The sequence below is a fragment of the Excalfactoria chinensis genome, chromosome 7, assembly GCF_039878825.1.
Source record: "Excalfactoria chinensis isolate bCotChi1 chromosome 7, bCotChi1.hap2, whole genome shotgun sequence".
NCBI lineage: Eukaryota > Metazoa > Chordata > Aves > Galliformes > Phasianidae > Excalfactoria > Excalfactoria chinensis.
This window is the reverse complement of record NC_092831.1, coordinates 22,323,643-22,340,563: the sequence shown is the minus strand read 5'-3', so window position 1 is coordinate 22,340,563 and position 16,921 is coordinate 22,323,643. Positions and strand designations below refer to the sequence as shown.

The following is a 16,921-nucleotide window of genomic DNA, read 5'->3' as shown; positions in this document are numbered from 1 at the left end:
AAAAAGGATTTAGGAAGCTTTGTGAGCAAAGACAACATTTGCAGCTGCATGTACTAGATTAAAACAGTGCAGAGGACAAACAAGCTTCCTGCTTCAGCGACATAAGCTGATTGCTTTGAGAGTCAAGAAGGAATGTTTTCTTGCCATGTGTGAGCCCTGCTGGTTTACTGAGCTGTGTGATGGGATGATTTGACTTTTTACTAACAGAAGTGATGATGATGATGAATGCTATAGGTAGATTCTTTGCTCATCTGTATCATGGCAACCTTAGCACTTCTATAAAAAGAATCTCAGTCAATAAGTCTTGATGAAGAGTGATTTCCCAAGCAAGAGATTGGTTTGGGACCAGTTAGAGCAGGAATCTAACCTTGTCTCAGAAAGAGACTTCCTCACTAACTGTAGGTAGGTTACTCTCTCTGTGCTCTAAATCACCTGTGACATAATAAGGTGTACTTCTCTACTTATCAGAAGCACAACAAAAGCAAAGTACATAAGAGAGTGGTCACATTTTCATTCACACTGTGTGCTTTGGAGTCAGACCTGCCATCCTACTGTAAATCTTTAGCTGGAATTACTCAAGATTTTCCTAATTTAGGCTGATGAAATGAGTTCAGAAAACGGTGTTTTTGCTCCAGAGCTTGTGGTGCTCCTCTGTTTGGACTTGTTCCCACATGCAAATAGCAACAGCCTACCCTAAGAAAGAGCAGTAGCCCTGAGGAAATCCAGCTGCCTTAACCCTGAACAGAAGTTTCTGCAATGGACTGTGCATCACTCTGGCTGGCTTGAAGCCCCACAAGCTCTTGTCCAAGTCTTTGTTCCTGTTCTTGACTCTGTTGCCATTACACCTTCTTGTTTCAAGGTCAGAAACATTTCAGATGTCCTTGTTTACTTTGAACAGTAGATAAAATCTGAGAAAAGACATTTTTGAAGTATAGGTTGAATGAGTGAATTATTTATGTTAATGGCTATGGGTGCTATACCTGTTGCTAAGAAATGCTGTAATACTTCATCATAAATCCCATTTGGACATCCATTATAGCTAGCTGAGTAGAAAGAGATATAGTACAGGTTGAGCAAGTCACTGATGCACAAGAAAGGTTTTTAATGATGAAACTTTTGCTGGATGGAATTGAAACTCTTGTTCTAGATTGTGGCCATTGCCCCTTGTCCTGTCTCTGACTGAAAAGGGCCTGTTTCCATCCTTTTAGGTGTTTATAGATGTTCACACGACACCCCCCTGAGCCTCCTCCAGGATGAACAGTCCCAGATCCCTCAGCCTGTTGGTGGCCCTATGTTGGACTCTTACCGGTATGTCCAAGTTTCTTTTGTGCTGTAGGGAGGGGGGGCAAAACTGGACACAGTCACCAAAATATGGAATTTCTGCTTTCTTGGGTCCAAAAACCAACCAAGATGTCAGTTACATGATGTTGGTTTTCAGCCTTCACCTGATCTGCCTGACATTTCCTTTGTGGAAATTCCTGCAACTGTCTAATGACCCAAAAGCCTACCTCACCTTTGTTTCCTAGTTCAGAACTACATAAACACAGAAAGTAAAATTTCTGAAGGATTCAGAGCTCAGCCATTCTTACCACCAATACCAATAGACAACAGTTAGGCAGGAGAACAGGTCTGTAGCCCATTAAAAGCAACGATCTGCCTTTTTATATCTGGAAATGTGTATACCTTTTAACTCATTCAAAAGACTGGACTACTTTCATTATTTCATGTTAATTTTATTGGGAGATGTGTGACTAAGTCCCTTGTGCCAATCTGAAGACCTTACCCACCATGTACTGCCATTTCCCAGCCTGGGGGATGACTTTACATTAGCAACTGCTGTAATTGGATAGTGGTTCTGCAGGATGCATAGAGATCCATAATGATTTTCACACTTAAAATGGTCTGGCTCTGCTTTCTACCCTACATTAAATTAATTGTGTTGTCTGCTTAGACTCAAGGCACTTTAACAACATTGATATGCAAGAACATTTCCACATGCCAAAGTTTGCATTCATCAGCCTAGGCCTCTTTTTCCTTTTGCTGCATTTTCACAGCTGAGCATGTGAAGCTTTGCACAGCCCATGGCCATGCAGCTCCACAGCTGAACGTGAGCTGGCAGTGTGACCGTGCTGGGTTCAGTGTGCACACATTGGCTGCTCCATGCAGTGGCCTTGCACTGGCTGTGCTGACACCGTGAGTCCATTCTGCCTTTGGGGAGGGTGGTGGTTGCCTGATCCCAATGGGACCATGGAGGATCATTCATAGCCTGGTGGAATTAATGCACGTGGCGATGGCCCCAACCTGCCTGTGCCGTTGGGTTCATTGCTGAAACTGCAGGAGGCCGCTGCAGTTTCTCAGGGATGAGCTCATATTGTTATTTCACACTGATATTATACTGAAGTTCAGAGGTGCAATTGAGGCAAGGTGGTTCTGCACCAGTAGCATTGATCTCGGCTTGCCCGGATGTTTGCAGCTGACATTCTGCATGCTGTCTAGAACTGAGCAGTGATCGTGTGCCGCAGCAGGTTCACACGGTGCAGATTTGTTCTTTTTCATTGCATTGCAATTCCGTGCGGACTCTGTCTTTCAAACCCCTTACTAGTACGTATACATGAATATACCTGCGCTGTGCGCTAGGCTGTGTTTTAAAGCTGCTTCTTCACGCTGCCGTTGACCCGCCTTTATAGCGTTATAGGTAAATTAGTATTGACACGGGTAAAGCAGGCACGATCCTGCACGCTTGTTCTCAGTCACGGAAAGCAGCGCGCTCCGCGGAACGAGGGGTTTGCTCCGGAGCTCCCGCTCGGGGACACCGTGCCCGCGGGGCGCGGCTCGGGTTGGCCCCGGGCAGCCGCCGGCGGCTTCGAGGGAGACACGAGCGCGGGCTCGCGTGCATTCCCGCATTCCCACCATCGTGGAACGCGTCCCCGCGCGGAGCTGCCCTCCCGTCGGCACGAGGCGGGAGCCGCGCTCCGGGCCGCAGCAGCCGCGCCTCGCCCCGCGCGTGCCGCCCTCCGCCCCGCTCCGTTCTCGTTCCGCGAAGCTCGCGCCGCTCTGCGGGGCCGCTCAACCGCCCCCCCACACTCCAACGGCTCCCGCGCGCCGGCTCAACCGTCGCCCGCCCAACGGCCGGCGGCCACCCGGCACCACGCGGCCCCCGCCGCCCCCCGGCCTCTGGCGAAGGGCCCGCTGGGCGGGGCGAGGCGCAGCCTCGCCGGAAGTGAGCGGCGGGGGGAGAGCCCGGAGCGGCGGCGGGGATCGGGGAGGGAGCGCCGTCTCCGCTGCCGGGCAGGGACGTGCTCCGGCTGCCGGGCGGTTCCGCGCTCGGCGGAAACAAGAAACGGGAAAGGAAGGGAGCGGCGGCGGCCGGCGGTGGAGGCCACCATTAGCGAGGGGAGGAGGAGCGGCGGGTAGCAGCGGCAGCCGCGGGGGGCTGCGAGGCGGAGCGCGAGCGCGAGCGGAGCTCCGGTGCCGTCGCCGCCAGCGGGAGCGTGCCCGCCGCCTCTGCCCTCTGCTCTGCGGGGGAATCGCCGAGTCCCGCCCGCCGGGGGCTCCCCGAGCCGGAGCGAGGTGAGTGGGGGAGCCGCCCTCCGCCGGGGGGTGCGCCGCATCGCCCCTGGGGGGCCGGCGGCTGAGGGGGGGCGGGCAGCACCTCTTCGTGCCGCCTCCCTCGGCTCGCCGCGGGCTGCGGAGGGACCGCGCCGGGCGGGGGGGAGCGGGGCGACGGAGCGCCGGGGGATCGGCGGGGTGTCGGCACCCGCCCCAAGCGGGGATGCTTTTTTCAAACCGGGCGATTGCACGTCGATGGCCGGTGGGGGCTTTCTGGTGCGTTCCCCGCGTAAGGCGTGCCTCGGGGCGGGCTGGGCGGCGCGCCGGGGGTGCGCGAGGGCTGCGGTGTGCAGCATCCAGACAATGTCAGCTTGGGTGAGCGAGAGAGTGAGTCCACACCCTGCGGAGCTGCGGGCGGATGGTATCCCCGCGCGGCGTTGCCGGGCCCGGCGCGATCGGGTCCTTTCTCCCGTACAGGAGAGGGCGAGCGGTCGGGGTTCGTCGTGGCGCCGCGAGGCTTTTTTGTTCGTTTGACTGTTCGGTTCAAATCCTGGATCTCTTAGTCCTTCTAGCTATAGGGCTTAGTGAAGGCAGGCTGGCGTGTGGAAGGCGAGGCTGTTGTCTGCCTTGGTCCTCGTTAAGATCAGGAGAGTGGGAGGTGTGTATGTACGTATTTACATGTATTCATATAGACATGTATCTGCACACTTAATTGCGTCTGGGCGATCATTGGTGGTGGGAGGGGAAGGAGTGTCAGCGTACGTGTGTGTCACGTGACCCACGTGAGACTGACACAGGTATACTTCTTTTCTCCTGCATTCATCTTAATTGCCTTAAGAAGCCGGTGACTTAGCTGTCAGCATTGGACCATTTGTTTTAGATATGTTTTGTGGGGCAGAAAATAGCCACATAAGTGTTTGGGTGCTGTCATACCATTTTATTTCATCAATTTTACTGGTATTGTGGATTTTTTTATTTTTTTTTTTAACCTAACTATATGTATAGAGAAGGGAAAAAAACCTGTCACTATGTGTAGTGTCCCATCTGCTGGAGGGGTAGAGGTGCACGCTACCAGCACCCAACATCTGGGTTGCCATTTATATGGTGAAGGAATGGAACTACTGTCTGTGGGACTGAAGAATTGTACCCAGAGATAGCTCCGTGCTAACCATAAAGGCCTCTTCTCATCTGTTCCCCCTCACTCCCTTGTCCTCTGGTTGGGGATACAATAATTTATAAAAGTCCATTGAGCTGAAAAATGAATTTTGATATTTATTGATAACATAATACATCGCAACCAGCAAACCTTTGTATTTTACTATCTGTATAATCAGCTTCTCTCTTCTAAGACATTTCTTATGAAAACAGAGGAATGGGAAAATCACTACCTAAATCATCCTCAGAAATGAATATAAGTTCTGGGAACATGTTAAACAGTGAGATTTAAACATGTAGATGTATCCATATTTAATAAACTTATATCCGTGATTGGGTGTGGTGGATAGCAGAATACAGAGCTGGTTTATTGCACTTAAGCTGACATATGATTTTCATCTCAGTGGGCGATACGCAAATTAATGTATGTCAGGGAGGATCTTTGCTCTAATAGAACAAACAGGTAAGCGGTACTAAGGAATCTACTTGATGCATTTCTAGAAGTTTCATTTTCAGATAATCAAAAAGCCAAGCCATCTCAAGAAATTCATATGACTTGAAATGAAGGGTCCTTCTGCCAGTGTTTCTCTGACTCAGCATCAGAGAAAGGCAGGAACAGCGATTAACAAAAAAAACCTAGCATGGCTTGCCAGATGTTAATATCTCAAAAGATTATTAAAAATAATGTGGAAAGGAACATGGACAGTTTTTTCTGCTTTCAAGTCTGCTCTCCTTGCATATCTTTAAGCCATTGCTCTCAGTTTATAACTCAAAATATTATTTTCCTGTGGAGTAATGAGTTGATGTAAATTGTTTTGAACTTCCTGTGTATTACAACATCCTGCTGTTTTTTTTAGTAAGGTAAACCCCTGTACAGAGAACACCTGTTGATTTACAGGAATGCATGAGCCAGCTCAGCTAACTTTTATAGGTAATGGTTCACACAGTTTTTAAGATACTTTGTTTTTTCAGGAGTGTCTCATGATACCTTGATTATCAGTATCTGTGAACATCTTATTTCTCCAGTTCCTCAAGCCACTGAAATTATTTCAGCTGTTAAGCCAGCCTGTTGCCTCTTCATTCATTTTAATTTTTTTGGTAGAAATAGGGACATATGCTCTTCTGCCTGTCCTTCACTGTCCCCCCTGTCCCTCTTTCTCCTTGTCTCTCAGAAGAGATGTGATTTCTTTGTGCCCTTTATTGAACATTTTCATGCTTTATTAGTCTTTAATCTATGGCTGCTAGAATTTCTGTTCCTTCTTAAAATGTCTTTCAGCCACTGGAGGGAGAAAAAAAAAATAAAAATATATATATATATATATACACATTTGTCTGACTAGAACAGAGTTAAATCTAATTCAGGCAAATAATATGAGGAATAGTGCTGAAGATCCCAGGCCTGAAATAAACTAATCCCCATCTAAGTAGTAGAAAAATGCAAATATCTCAATAAATGAAGCAAAAATGGGAACTGAAACAATGTTCATCACAAATTCTTTTTAATATCTGTTAATACTGAGGATCCTGCTGGTAATGTCTGGAACCTGTTATAGACACACAGACTGGGAGATGTTCCACTTGTATTTTAGCACTAAGAATAAAGACTTAAGGATGCCAGCATTACGGGGCTTTACACCATTTTGTGCAATTGCTGGAAGATGACATATGCTGTTTTACAGCTGAATCAGGTAATATCAAGTCAGTTTTATGAAAAAAAGTGATCAATTTGTCCTTATTACTAAGAACAATGCAAGACAGTGTAGAAACAACAGCAGACTGCTGAGTAGTTGAATTTACTTTATTTCTGCATGAAGTGTAACTAACTTGTGTTAATTTTCAGGAAACGTAACTTAGAAAGTAGTGTTGTATTATTTTATAAGTCCTCCTAAGGATTCAAAGGATTTATCCTAATTGGCTGTCACAAGTAATGAGTACACACTTGGAATGCTTTCCATCTTTAGGAATGCCTACAAGGCTAGAGAGTGCCACTGGAGAAAGTTGTGCTGTAATTACCTGTTACAGTAGCTATTCAGGTTAGCAAGGGATGAATGTTTTTTCTTGGTCCTCTACAAGCATTTTAATCACCTAAAAAACAGTAGTCATTCAAAAATGGCGTCTTACTTTCAAAAGGCAAATACCAGGAAGTAGTAGTTAGTACCAAGTTTTAAAATACCAGAGAGGGAAAGAAGAGGTGTGACGGAAAGGCTGGGAATTCCAGAGCTACTGTGAAAATAGGTTGGAATTTTTTTTTTAGTCACAGAAAGATTTGATGTGTCACTGTATTTCTAGTTTCATCTTATGCATTTAACATGCTGTAATCAGAAGGATGATTGAACCTTCATCAATTCTGGTCTTTCTCTTGTAGATAACAGAGCGTAAGTTTTAATATGAAAACATTATTGCAAGTCTGGTGAGGTGATTATTATACACACTAGGAAGACTGTTATACTTACTTTTCTGAAGTAAATGTTTTCAAGTGTTGAAGAACTGAAGCCATTGCTGCTAAAAATGCACTGATTTTGAGTAGGACAAATGTAAATTGAATGAGCATTTTTCCTGTCAGCTAACAACTACGTTCCTGTAATGGATGATGAAGATAATGTATTGTTCTAGCTATTATATCTGACCATTGCTGAAGTGTTCTGATAAATACTGTTGCAAGGTGTCAGTGTTCTGTCATGGTTGTAGATGTGAAGACATCTTAGAGGTGCTTCTTTTAAGTTGTGTTAGTGTAAATCCAAATCCCTGTACTGTTTCTTATGGCTTATTACAGCCTAGTAGCCAATTTCTAGCAGATAAGGATTAGAAAGTAACAAAAGCAAAAAGGGTGACAACATTGTCTGGTTTTGATCAGTTTGTTGTGTCAGTGTCATACTTTCATTTAGAAAAGGTCATTGAATGTTAGAGAACCTCATGATTTCTCTCAAATGCATGTATGAAGTAGAAAAAAAATAAGCTAAATAAAACAGGTACCATATATCTCCTTCCAGCCTCCTGTATCCTTCATCCTCTCTGATATTTTCCCCATTATGAAGCCTTAGGAACTGTTGCACAGGGACTGACAGAAGAGATTGTTCATGAGTATGTGAGAGTTGAGGGCAGTAATGGCAACAGGGGGTTCTTTCTTGCTGTCAATACTAGGGTTGTTTTCTCTGGTCTTTTCCACTCTCCCAAGACTTACCTCTGTGCTGTGTTCCTAGGGCTTGTAGTATTCTGTCATATCTTTTTTGCCCTTGCTAGCTGGATTAGATAGGATTGCAGCTACTTTCTTCCAGGAAGCTCTGCAAGCCTTTTGCTAGTTATACTGCAAGGTTTTTTTTTATTCTCTTCTAAGGTCATTTTTCATCATAAAAAACTTTTCAAAAGCATTCTAAAGACTTGATTACTATTTTAGTGCAATGGTAACTGGTAAATTTGCATTGTCTGCATGTAAAACTTAATTATGAAGGCTAAACTGTTATTCTGTTCACAAAGCAAAGAATCATTTTTGTCAGGCTCTTGGTGATACCAAAGTGCTTGCAGGTAGTCCAATAATCCTGCTCAGAAAGAAGAACAAAGAACAGCGCTTACCCAGCTTATGAAGGGGCTCTCTGGTTGTGCAGCACTCCTCCTTAGCAGTAGCTGAAATTAGTACCCAAGAGATACACTCCCTTCAGTGGCTGCCTCTTATATGAGCCCAGGGAGCTCTACCTGTGCCTTCTGGTGGGCTGGGGAGCAACAAGCCACACCTCTTCACCAGGTGCTCAATCACCACTTCAAGCCCTGACCTAAGCGGTCTCCTGCAGTTTGTAGTGTTAGAAGTGCAAAGGATGCAAGTCAAGTGTTGATAAAATAATTTTGTTTGAAACAGTTTTCTGATATCATCGTTGCAGTTAAATTTCTTCAGTGTGTATTGTGGAGCTGCCTGCTGAGGGTAAGTGCAATGTTGAGTGGGTTACTGCATGCTGTGATAAGTGTTACCTTTTACAAAATCGAAGTCATAAAAGCGTTATGTTTTGTTTTGTTGTGATGTTTTGGTATTTTGGGACATTCAGATGATGTTGAGGCAGTTTTAATGAAAAAAGTTGAGTTGCTTTTCTGTGTTTCTGGATTTCTTTTCAGGCTGTTATGATAAAATACCATTTTATTCAGGATACCTGTGTGATTAGTTTACCCATGGAGAAATTATGCTGAAACTGCCAGGTTTGCGTCTCTGTTAAAGGGCTGGTAGACTTGCAGTGTTATGTTACATTTGACTCTGTGAAGTAGCTGAATCAATCCTTGCCAATACACTTGTGCTGGAAAGACAAATGCTCAGAAGGAAACTGGGTTTCACTGTTGGTTTTCCATCATAGAATCATAGAATTACCCAGGTTGGAAAAGACCCTGAAGATCATCAAGTCCAACCGCCCATCTCTGCGTGATGAGGTGTCCCTAACTAGGTTGCATTACAGGCACTACAGAAGATGGTGTTAGAAAAACATATCTGCATATTTTTTGGAGGAAGTAAAATTGTTTCATGTATCATTTAAAAACTTCTGGTCATTAATCTTTGTACAAGTGCATTGCATTTAGAACTGGTATAGACATGGGTTTGCTTGTATCCTTGGTGGTGCTGACTTAGTCTTGAGAATTTTGCCTTCCCTTCTTTATCTTCCTAGCAGATCCTTAATGAAGTGGTGTTAATAAGAACAAAAAGGAAGCAAATAAGATTAGGTATGACTTTTTTCTTTCTTTCTTGGCTGAAATATCTTGAGGTCTTACTTAGCTTTAGGGAGCACTAAACTGTTGTGCATTAGGAGTACCCTCCTAAAAAGAAGAGGCTGGGGAGATTTTATCCTTGTAAATTCTGTAATTCACTTTACAATGGGATCCATCATATGCTAGGCTTGTAAAAACTGAAGGGGTGATGAGTTGTGGTGAAGGATAGAAGTTAACTGGGAAGCTGTTGAGAAAGGTAGAGAGCCTATCCCCTTGTATATGTCTTTTTAGACAGTGATTAAATACTTGAGTAAAACACATGATTCTCATATGCCTGAGATGTGAAAACATTATTTAAAGAAAGACAAACTTCTTTTTCAGGCTACTGTTTGCATTTTAAGGTTATTAAAAAACATTTATCCAGAGTTTCAGAGTCTTAATAAATAATAATGCACTATGATTTTGTAAAAGCATTTGTTTGTACATCCAGATGACAAATATTATCCACACTTATTTTTTGTGAAAGCTGGAGCTTGTGGAAGCTCTAACTGAATACTGAAAAAACAGGTTTTCAAGATGTTTTCAAACATCTCATGAGTAAAGCTACTTTCTGCAGCTTAACAATAGTTGTCCAAAGGTGAAAATGTCATGGGAAGCGTATTGCAGAAATACTGTACTTGCATACTAATTGCCTTAATTTTAATCCCGTGCTTTTTTACTTGCTCTCTTAACTCACTGTTTGGTACTCCTCTCCTTTATGGTTTAGAACAAGAAGTAGTGAAATACAGAATATTTGTATTTCCACCACAAAGGTGAAAACGTTATTGTAACCATGAAAGCGTTTGCTCTGGTTTTTTCCTGTTACTGTCTGGAAGTATGGTATAAGGATCAGAAGTTCTTAAATTTGAGTTACCTCAAGCGTTGCTGTAAGAATGTGGACTATGTTATGAGAGAGCCTGGGGAGAAAGAAAAACAAAACAAGTCGCGAAGTCATGTTATCTGGGTGTTTGTGAAGTTAGTATATGTTTATCCTTAACTGTGCATTTAAGGTAATAGTTTGTGTCCAGATACTGAAGAGTAGTGAGTGGTAAGTGTGATTCTATGAAATCTTCTCATCGGCTCTTAACAGAGAACTATTACTGCTAAATACTGTAAAAAGGGAGTCAAGTGCAGTTTCGTCTCTGTGCAGTTTCTGTAATGGAAATAGCCCCCAGCAAAGGCTCAGGAATGTGCACCAGAAAGTTTACCTGGTGTGGCTTTTACCACTGTTGTTTACAGTGATGCTGGATACTGGGCTGTTCTGAACTGTAGCTGCAAATACCTCTCATGTAGTTCTTCTGTGCAGAATTGATGTCTGTGTAAATTCATCCACTTGTCACGTGTAGCTGTTAGCTTTTGTTCCTGTGCTTTTGAAATAAATGAAGGTGGCAGTGCTTTAACAAATCTGCCTTAGGGTATTTGATGCTGATAATGATATTTTTTTTTTTGTTCTTGCTTTTCATTGTCCAATTTGTAATTCATTGCTTCTTCAGTCAGAAACACCAGATCCTTTATTGAAGTGGCCAAATTCCTTCAGCAGTAGTGAGAGTCTCTGGTGGTCAAGAGAAGTCTTGAATTTCCTCTGTTGAGAGAAGATGACTTTCCTGACTCTATTACAGCCTCTTTAAAAGCACTTGCTGTGATTGCATAAAGGATACAGACATACAGACTCTTCTGCTGATGCCTTAAAGAACAAGGCACTCTGTGGGAAAAAATGGTCACATCTATTCCAGCTTTCTTTGGTGTTCACAGCTCAGGAAGGTTCCTGCCAGCTGCTCTATATATGGCACATTGCTGCTGGATTGCATCTCAACTTAAAACAATACTTCACTCTTTGGTAATATGCTGTAGACTATTCCTATGCAGTTTCCTGTTCATGTACAATTGGTTTTCATTTCATTATGACTCGCTTAGTTCATGCCTATATAGTGATGAAGCATCTTGCATGGAATTTTTGATTCCGCGCCAAAAGCCAAACATTCCAACCTCTTTTCAATTTATTGTTTAGCTATTTTGTTTCTTGCTGTCTTTCTTACTGGTCGAAGGATCACTGTAATCTTTTTCTGTTTTCTTTTGATACGGTATTAGAGGTTTGTACTTCCCAGGTGCCTGTAACCAGTTGACTAAAGACATTTGGTATGAATGTTTTTAATAGAGCATTTGGCTATAGAAAAATATTTGTAGCTACTAAATAGTGGCATTTTAATTTAGCAACAGGAAATAAAACACACTAGTATTTTTCACTCACCAGTAACTTTGCAGAGTAATAATGGTGACTGGAACTTGTTCCTTTGGCCATCTCTGATCATGTCATAGGTCAGGAAAACAATTCTGCCTAAAGCTGGATAGCAGATGATCACTCTTATTTTCACTTCGACTCGGGTATATCTATTAATAAGTAACATAGTGATGTCTTGTGATCAGTTCTGTGAAACTGAAAGGCTGTTTGTCAGACAGTAAATTCCTGCCCAGGTGGGAAGGAAAGGAATTGCTTTCTTTAATAAAATATTTGTTTGTTCTGGGTTAGAGAGCTAAGAGATTCTCTATACAGTGTGCAACAGAAGTAAAGTCTTATTTTCAGTAATTACATGAAATGAGGGCCTCATAGAAAAGCGTGACTGTTGTCTTCCTTTCTAGCAGCTGGCAGAGCGGAAAATCGAAGCAATAGGGAAATGAATGAAATTCTTAAGAAGAACCACATATTGATGTCACATTTCTTAAAGTGAAGCATGCAGTGTCTTCATGAAGACTGCTCTGTCCTAACTAAATTCTTGCTGATAGTGCAGCATACAGCTTAAGCTTTTGTGCTTACTATCCCAGTTAGTGATAAATCAGAGCTTCCTGTTTAAAAAGCAGCAGCAACAGCAAGAGACAACCAATCAAAAGTTTGTGGTTAGATTGAATGAAACTTTCTAATGTTGTATTGATTATTCCTATTTCAATTTGTGCAAGAACTTCAAAAAGTTCCTCAAAACCAAATAAACGGGAAAAGAGCCCTTGGAGTGACTTACTACTGCATGGTAATGACAAACCCTAAATTATCTTTTATCATGTGAAATGGAATATTCCTGGAATGACTAACGCGCATTGAAGGGTTGAAAGTTCAGTGTAAAGCAAACAAAGTATTTTCAGACTGTGCACTTTCAACTTCAGTGGTGTTTCATTTCTGAAATGCAATGCCTTAAGCGTCTCTTGGAAAAAGACGGGTCACTTAATCTTTATTCTCCTGAAGTACCAGGTAATACTCACAGCTTGTGTGTAGGTACTTTGCTTGGGTAGACTGTTAACTCCCCAAACTCCTGGATGTGAGTTTCTGTTTTTATTTCTGGACCTAGATCTTTCAAAAGTTTACTAGGTTAGCATGGCTGTCAAATGTAAAATCCAGATAATATAGGAAAAATGTTTTCACTTGACAGATTATTTTCATTTAATGTACAGGCAGTTTGTTAGCATGATTGTCATGAAAAGAGTTTATAATTAACTCTTGTTGCTCGCTTTCTAGTGTGAGGGCTAACCCAAGGAACATTACCAAATTATTTGTGACTTTGGAAGTCATTCCTCATATCTGTAGCACCTTCTGATAATGAAGGTCTCATTCTTGTGAGCTGCATACTTTCTATTTTGAAGATGCCTTCGTGAATTGAAGCAATGCTGTATACTGTGACAGTGGGCCAGCTACGTCTTTGTAACATTGCATTAGCATTTGTGAAACAAGAAATGAGCCCCACACCAGTAATATAGTAGGTCAGAAGTGTTTGTACAACAATGAGAAATGTGCTCTTATTGGGAATTAAGCAGTGTTTTACCAGGACTTTCTTTCAGTTTCTCAAACTTGTAAAGCATGAAATCCTGCATACGTTCTGAAATTGATCCTCATCCATTTAATTTAATTTTATTTTTTTTGATTCTTGAAAGAATGCAATCTTCCTTTAGTTTAGAATGTATCTCACTTGAGACTAGATGGTCAGAATCCCTTTCCCCCTTTCTATTTATTTTTTTATTTACTTTTTTATTTGTGATCATTATTAACTGTCTGAGATGAGGTTAGTCTTCCCTTTGATACATCTGTTGCCAGGCTGTGAGTGTTTTGAGAGTAACATTTCTATGTACTGTATCCAATGAAAGATGATAAAATGTTGCAAGACTTTGCATAGACCTCTGTTCTTCCTAATGCCACCTAAAATTTTCTTTTGCTATTTTGTCTGAGTCAAAGTGAGATAAATGGCCAGTTGTGCTCTCATGAAAATGTTAGAAGTGACAGCTGACCTTATGTTGTCTGCATTCTTTTTGCCTTCCAGTATGGTTTTAAATACTTGATTTTATAACTGAGCGTGCTTTCTCTGTGTTCCGATGTGCCATAGCAGTTGAGAAGGCATAACCTGCCAGCAAATTTGGCAGCTGCTTCTTCATTCCTAAAATGACTTTTGCTGGTTTGCTTTCCTTAAAATGTTGGTGTTTAAGCAAGGTTCAGGCAGTGATTAGCAGCAATATGGTCACCCAGACTAAATTGTTGGAGTAGAGTGATAGCTGTTGTTCAAAACCAGTACTCACAGCATGAAGCATTTTTATTATTTTCTAGTAATATATAATTTGGAAAGTGTAGATGGTTAACCAATTAAAATGCTTGATTTATATACTTTTTGGTAAGAAAATTGTATAATTTTGCTTGACATTAGTCTTTATGGTTATTTGTTAGTGCCGTGATTATTAAACTAAGGAAGACGGCTTCATGTGGGATTTGAAGGTAAAAGAAACCCTGCATTTACTCAGTGCTTTTTGTCACTTGTGAAGTTCAGCTTGTCTCTGCAATGTTACTATCATCCTTTCACTGGAGCCAGCAGGGTAGCAACTATCTGATCCTGCATGCATTGAGAATTGTCTGTATACATGCAACCAGTTTGAATGTTTGGTTTGAGGCTTCTTTATTAACATTAGTAAATAATGAAGATCTTCCTCACACTGCTGTCATGCAGCAGTTTGGTATTTAATGGATACAGATCAAGAGCTGTGTAGTTCTCATACTTCTTTGCCACTATATTAAATATGTTTTATAGATCATGTTTAGAAAATAAGTTTGTAACGAACTCTGGTCTTTCTCTATCCAAAGATGAGCAGGATATGTACTGAAATTATGCCCATGACTCTCCATTCTCTAAATAATTGATTTGTACCTTCAGTTTATTGCTAATCTTTTTTTAGTGCCTTGAGGAATATGACATTACTTAAAAAGAGGAAGTTAGGTCTGCCACAGAGGAAGCATTATATTATGGATTAAATGCTGTCTTTTTTTTCTACTGTCTCTCTTGTTACATGTATGCTTTGATTTTATTTTTTTAATACAGTTTCCAGTGGTATATCTGCGTCGCATACAGCTGTAGCAGTTTGGAACATTCTGTATGTAGTTCTCTGGTCCTCTTCTCAGGTGTTGATCTTGGAATGTTTGCTCCTGCAATTCTTGATTTGCAGTTGGATAGGTCGAAAAGCACTCTTCTTTCTGTTCACTGTTGCTTCCTATATTCAACCTTATATTTGCATGTGTGCTCTTAAGTTTTGGCTAGAACTGTCTAATAGGAGAGACCACAAGCACTGAGAATTGGACAGAATATTGTCCTTGATGTTCCCAGTCACAAAGCGTACATAAGGGAGATTGGATAGTATGATTAGCTATGTTCCTATATTGTTATGTGCATGTCCTCTCCCACTGGGAGAAATTGTTCTGACACACTAGAACTGAAGAATGGGTTAGCAAATTGTTACCCATGACTTGGCTTGCTTTTTTTTAAACTTTTTTAATAGCAGTTTTTGGAAATAAACAGAGCTTGGAATTAACCTTACTAGTTATCTTAGAGCTGTGAATGATGTGAAACATTCTAACTTTAAAGGTTGTTATGTAGGTTAAAAACTTTCCATCAGTGGAGTCTATATCATCTGAAATTAGAGTACTTTTTGTGATGTGCATGCAGTTAATAATTAATGGACTATCTTTTGTTGTTTTACATGTTTACTCTTCGGGAGCTGCTTGAGTTGGTTTGATAGTAAGATTGATACTGTTGTTTAATAGTGACGCCTCAAGTCAGAAATACGAATCCAGATTTTTAAGCACATCTCTGTTTTTTGTATGGAAACTTAACCTAGAAAAGAGTAAGTGTCTTCTGTACTAAGTTTTGGATAGTGTGATGAGCATTTTCTACTTGTAACATTAAGCTGTACATGTATTGAGGAGTATTTTGTCTGATCTTCTACCATACCTTTCTGATGCAGAAAGAGTTGGGATTCTGGGGTCCTGATTTAGACACGGTGGCTTCTTGACAAAAGCATTTTCTTGTTACAGTTTGGATCTTGCAGACTTAGTCTACAGAATGATACTGATGTTCTGTTAGATGCATGAGCTTGAGATCTTAATTCTAGATATGTTTCTCAAATACTGGTGTCTGAGGTTCCCAGCTGCAGATGCTACACTGTGCCTTTTTGCTTCCCTTCTTTATAGAACTGATGCAACTGGTTGTGGGGCACTCTCTGCGTTATGATTAAGCTGTTTCATTTCCAGATCCTGTAAATGGTTGTACTGAATGGACAGTGACAGTGATATACAAGTAGTGCTGTGAGGTGTGAATTCCTGGTGGTTATTCTCAGCACTGTCATGGGACCAGCCAGTCGGTTCCCTGAATATCTGAGAAGATCTACTGGCAGTTCTGAAACATCATTTATAGCTGTTCTGTCTGCTTACTAACACCTAGGTGTGGAGTCACCCACTGCTGATGATAGTAGATACTTTCCAGGAAGCAAGTGATGAATTTTGGATAGCTTCTTGACTAAAACTTCTGTGTTCATCTTGATGATCATTAATGTAAGGAATAGCTATTAAACTGACATTGCACTGATTATGGTTTTGTCAAGCTTTTGCTATGCTGCCGAATATTCTGTGTATGTTCTGTGTATACTACTGTATGCCTCTCTGTGTAGTGCATTTTATTATCAGATGTGCAAAAAGGCACTAGAGGAAATGTATCCCACTATGATATGTAGTGAAGATAACAGTTTTCTCCTGATATAATTTTCTGACCTCTCTAATACAGACGCTGCTAAAAAGTGGTGGCTGTGAATACTAAGAATTCACCTTTGGTCTGTGTGACGAGCTGTTTTTAGCACTGCAGTAATACTGGTGTGTGGAAATCTTTCCAAACTTTCCTCTACTAAATTCTGAGCTTCCTTTTCTTTTCTCAGTTGTTTTTCTTTACTTGCAAATGGAAGTTCTTTGTGTGTTTCTTCAATATTCATTTTGGAGATTTTTTTTCCCAGTCTTTGACTTGTAAAATCAAATTTTAAATTGAGTACTTCTCCTTGTATGCAACATCATTCAGTCCAGAGTTAACTATTGTAAGTAGAATGTTTCTTGACTTTTTAATACCACTCTTCTTCCTTTTGCTATCACTTCCTTTTGGAGAAAGAAGACCTAAGTTGTTTCAGATCAGTCAGAAGGTTTACATGGAGAAAGTTG

The 16,921-nt window shown here is 41.5% G+C and overlaps 1 protein-coding gene and 1 long non-coding RNA gene across 2 annotated transcripts in view; one reads left to right on the top strand and one right to left on the bottom strand.

Moving 5' to 3' along the window:
• The first annotated feature begins 3,766 nt into the window (after positions 1 to 3,766).
• RAPH1 (Ras association (RalGDS/AF-6) and pleckstrin homology domains 1) overlaps positions 3,767 to 16,921 on the top strand; it is a 93,098-nt gene continuing 79,943 nt past the window's right edge. Inside the window, 1 exon segment of the mRNA XM_072341500.1 lies at positions 3,767 to 3,825. Within this exon segment, the coding sequence (XP_072197601.1) occupies positions 3,805 to 3,825 (21 nt within the window). The 5' untranslated portion in view covers positions 3,767 to 3,804.
• LOC140254586 (uncharacterized) lies at positions 5,739 to 8,335 on the bottom strand. Its single transcript, XR_011904259.1, has 3 exons — positions 8,275 to 8,335; positions 6,718 to 6,789; positions 5,739 to 5,983 (listed from the first exon to the last, which is right to left on the bottom strand). It is a non-coding gene; the product is annotated as an uncharacterized lncRNA (long non-coding RNA).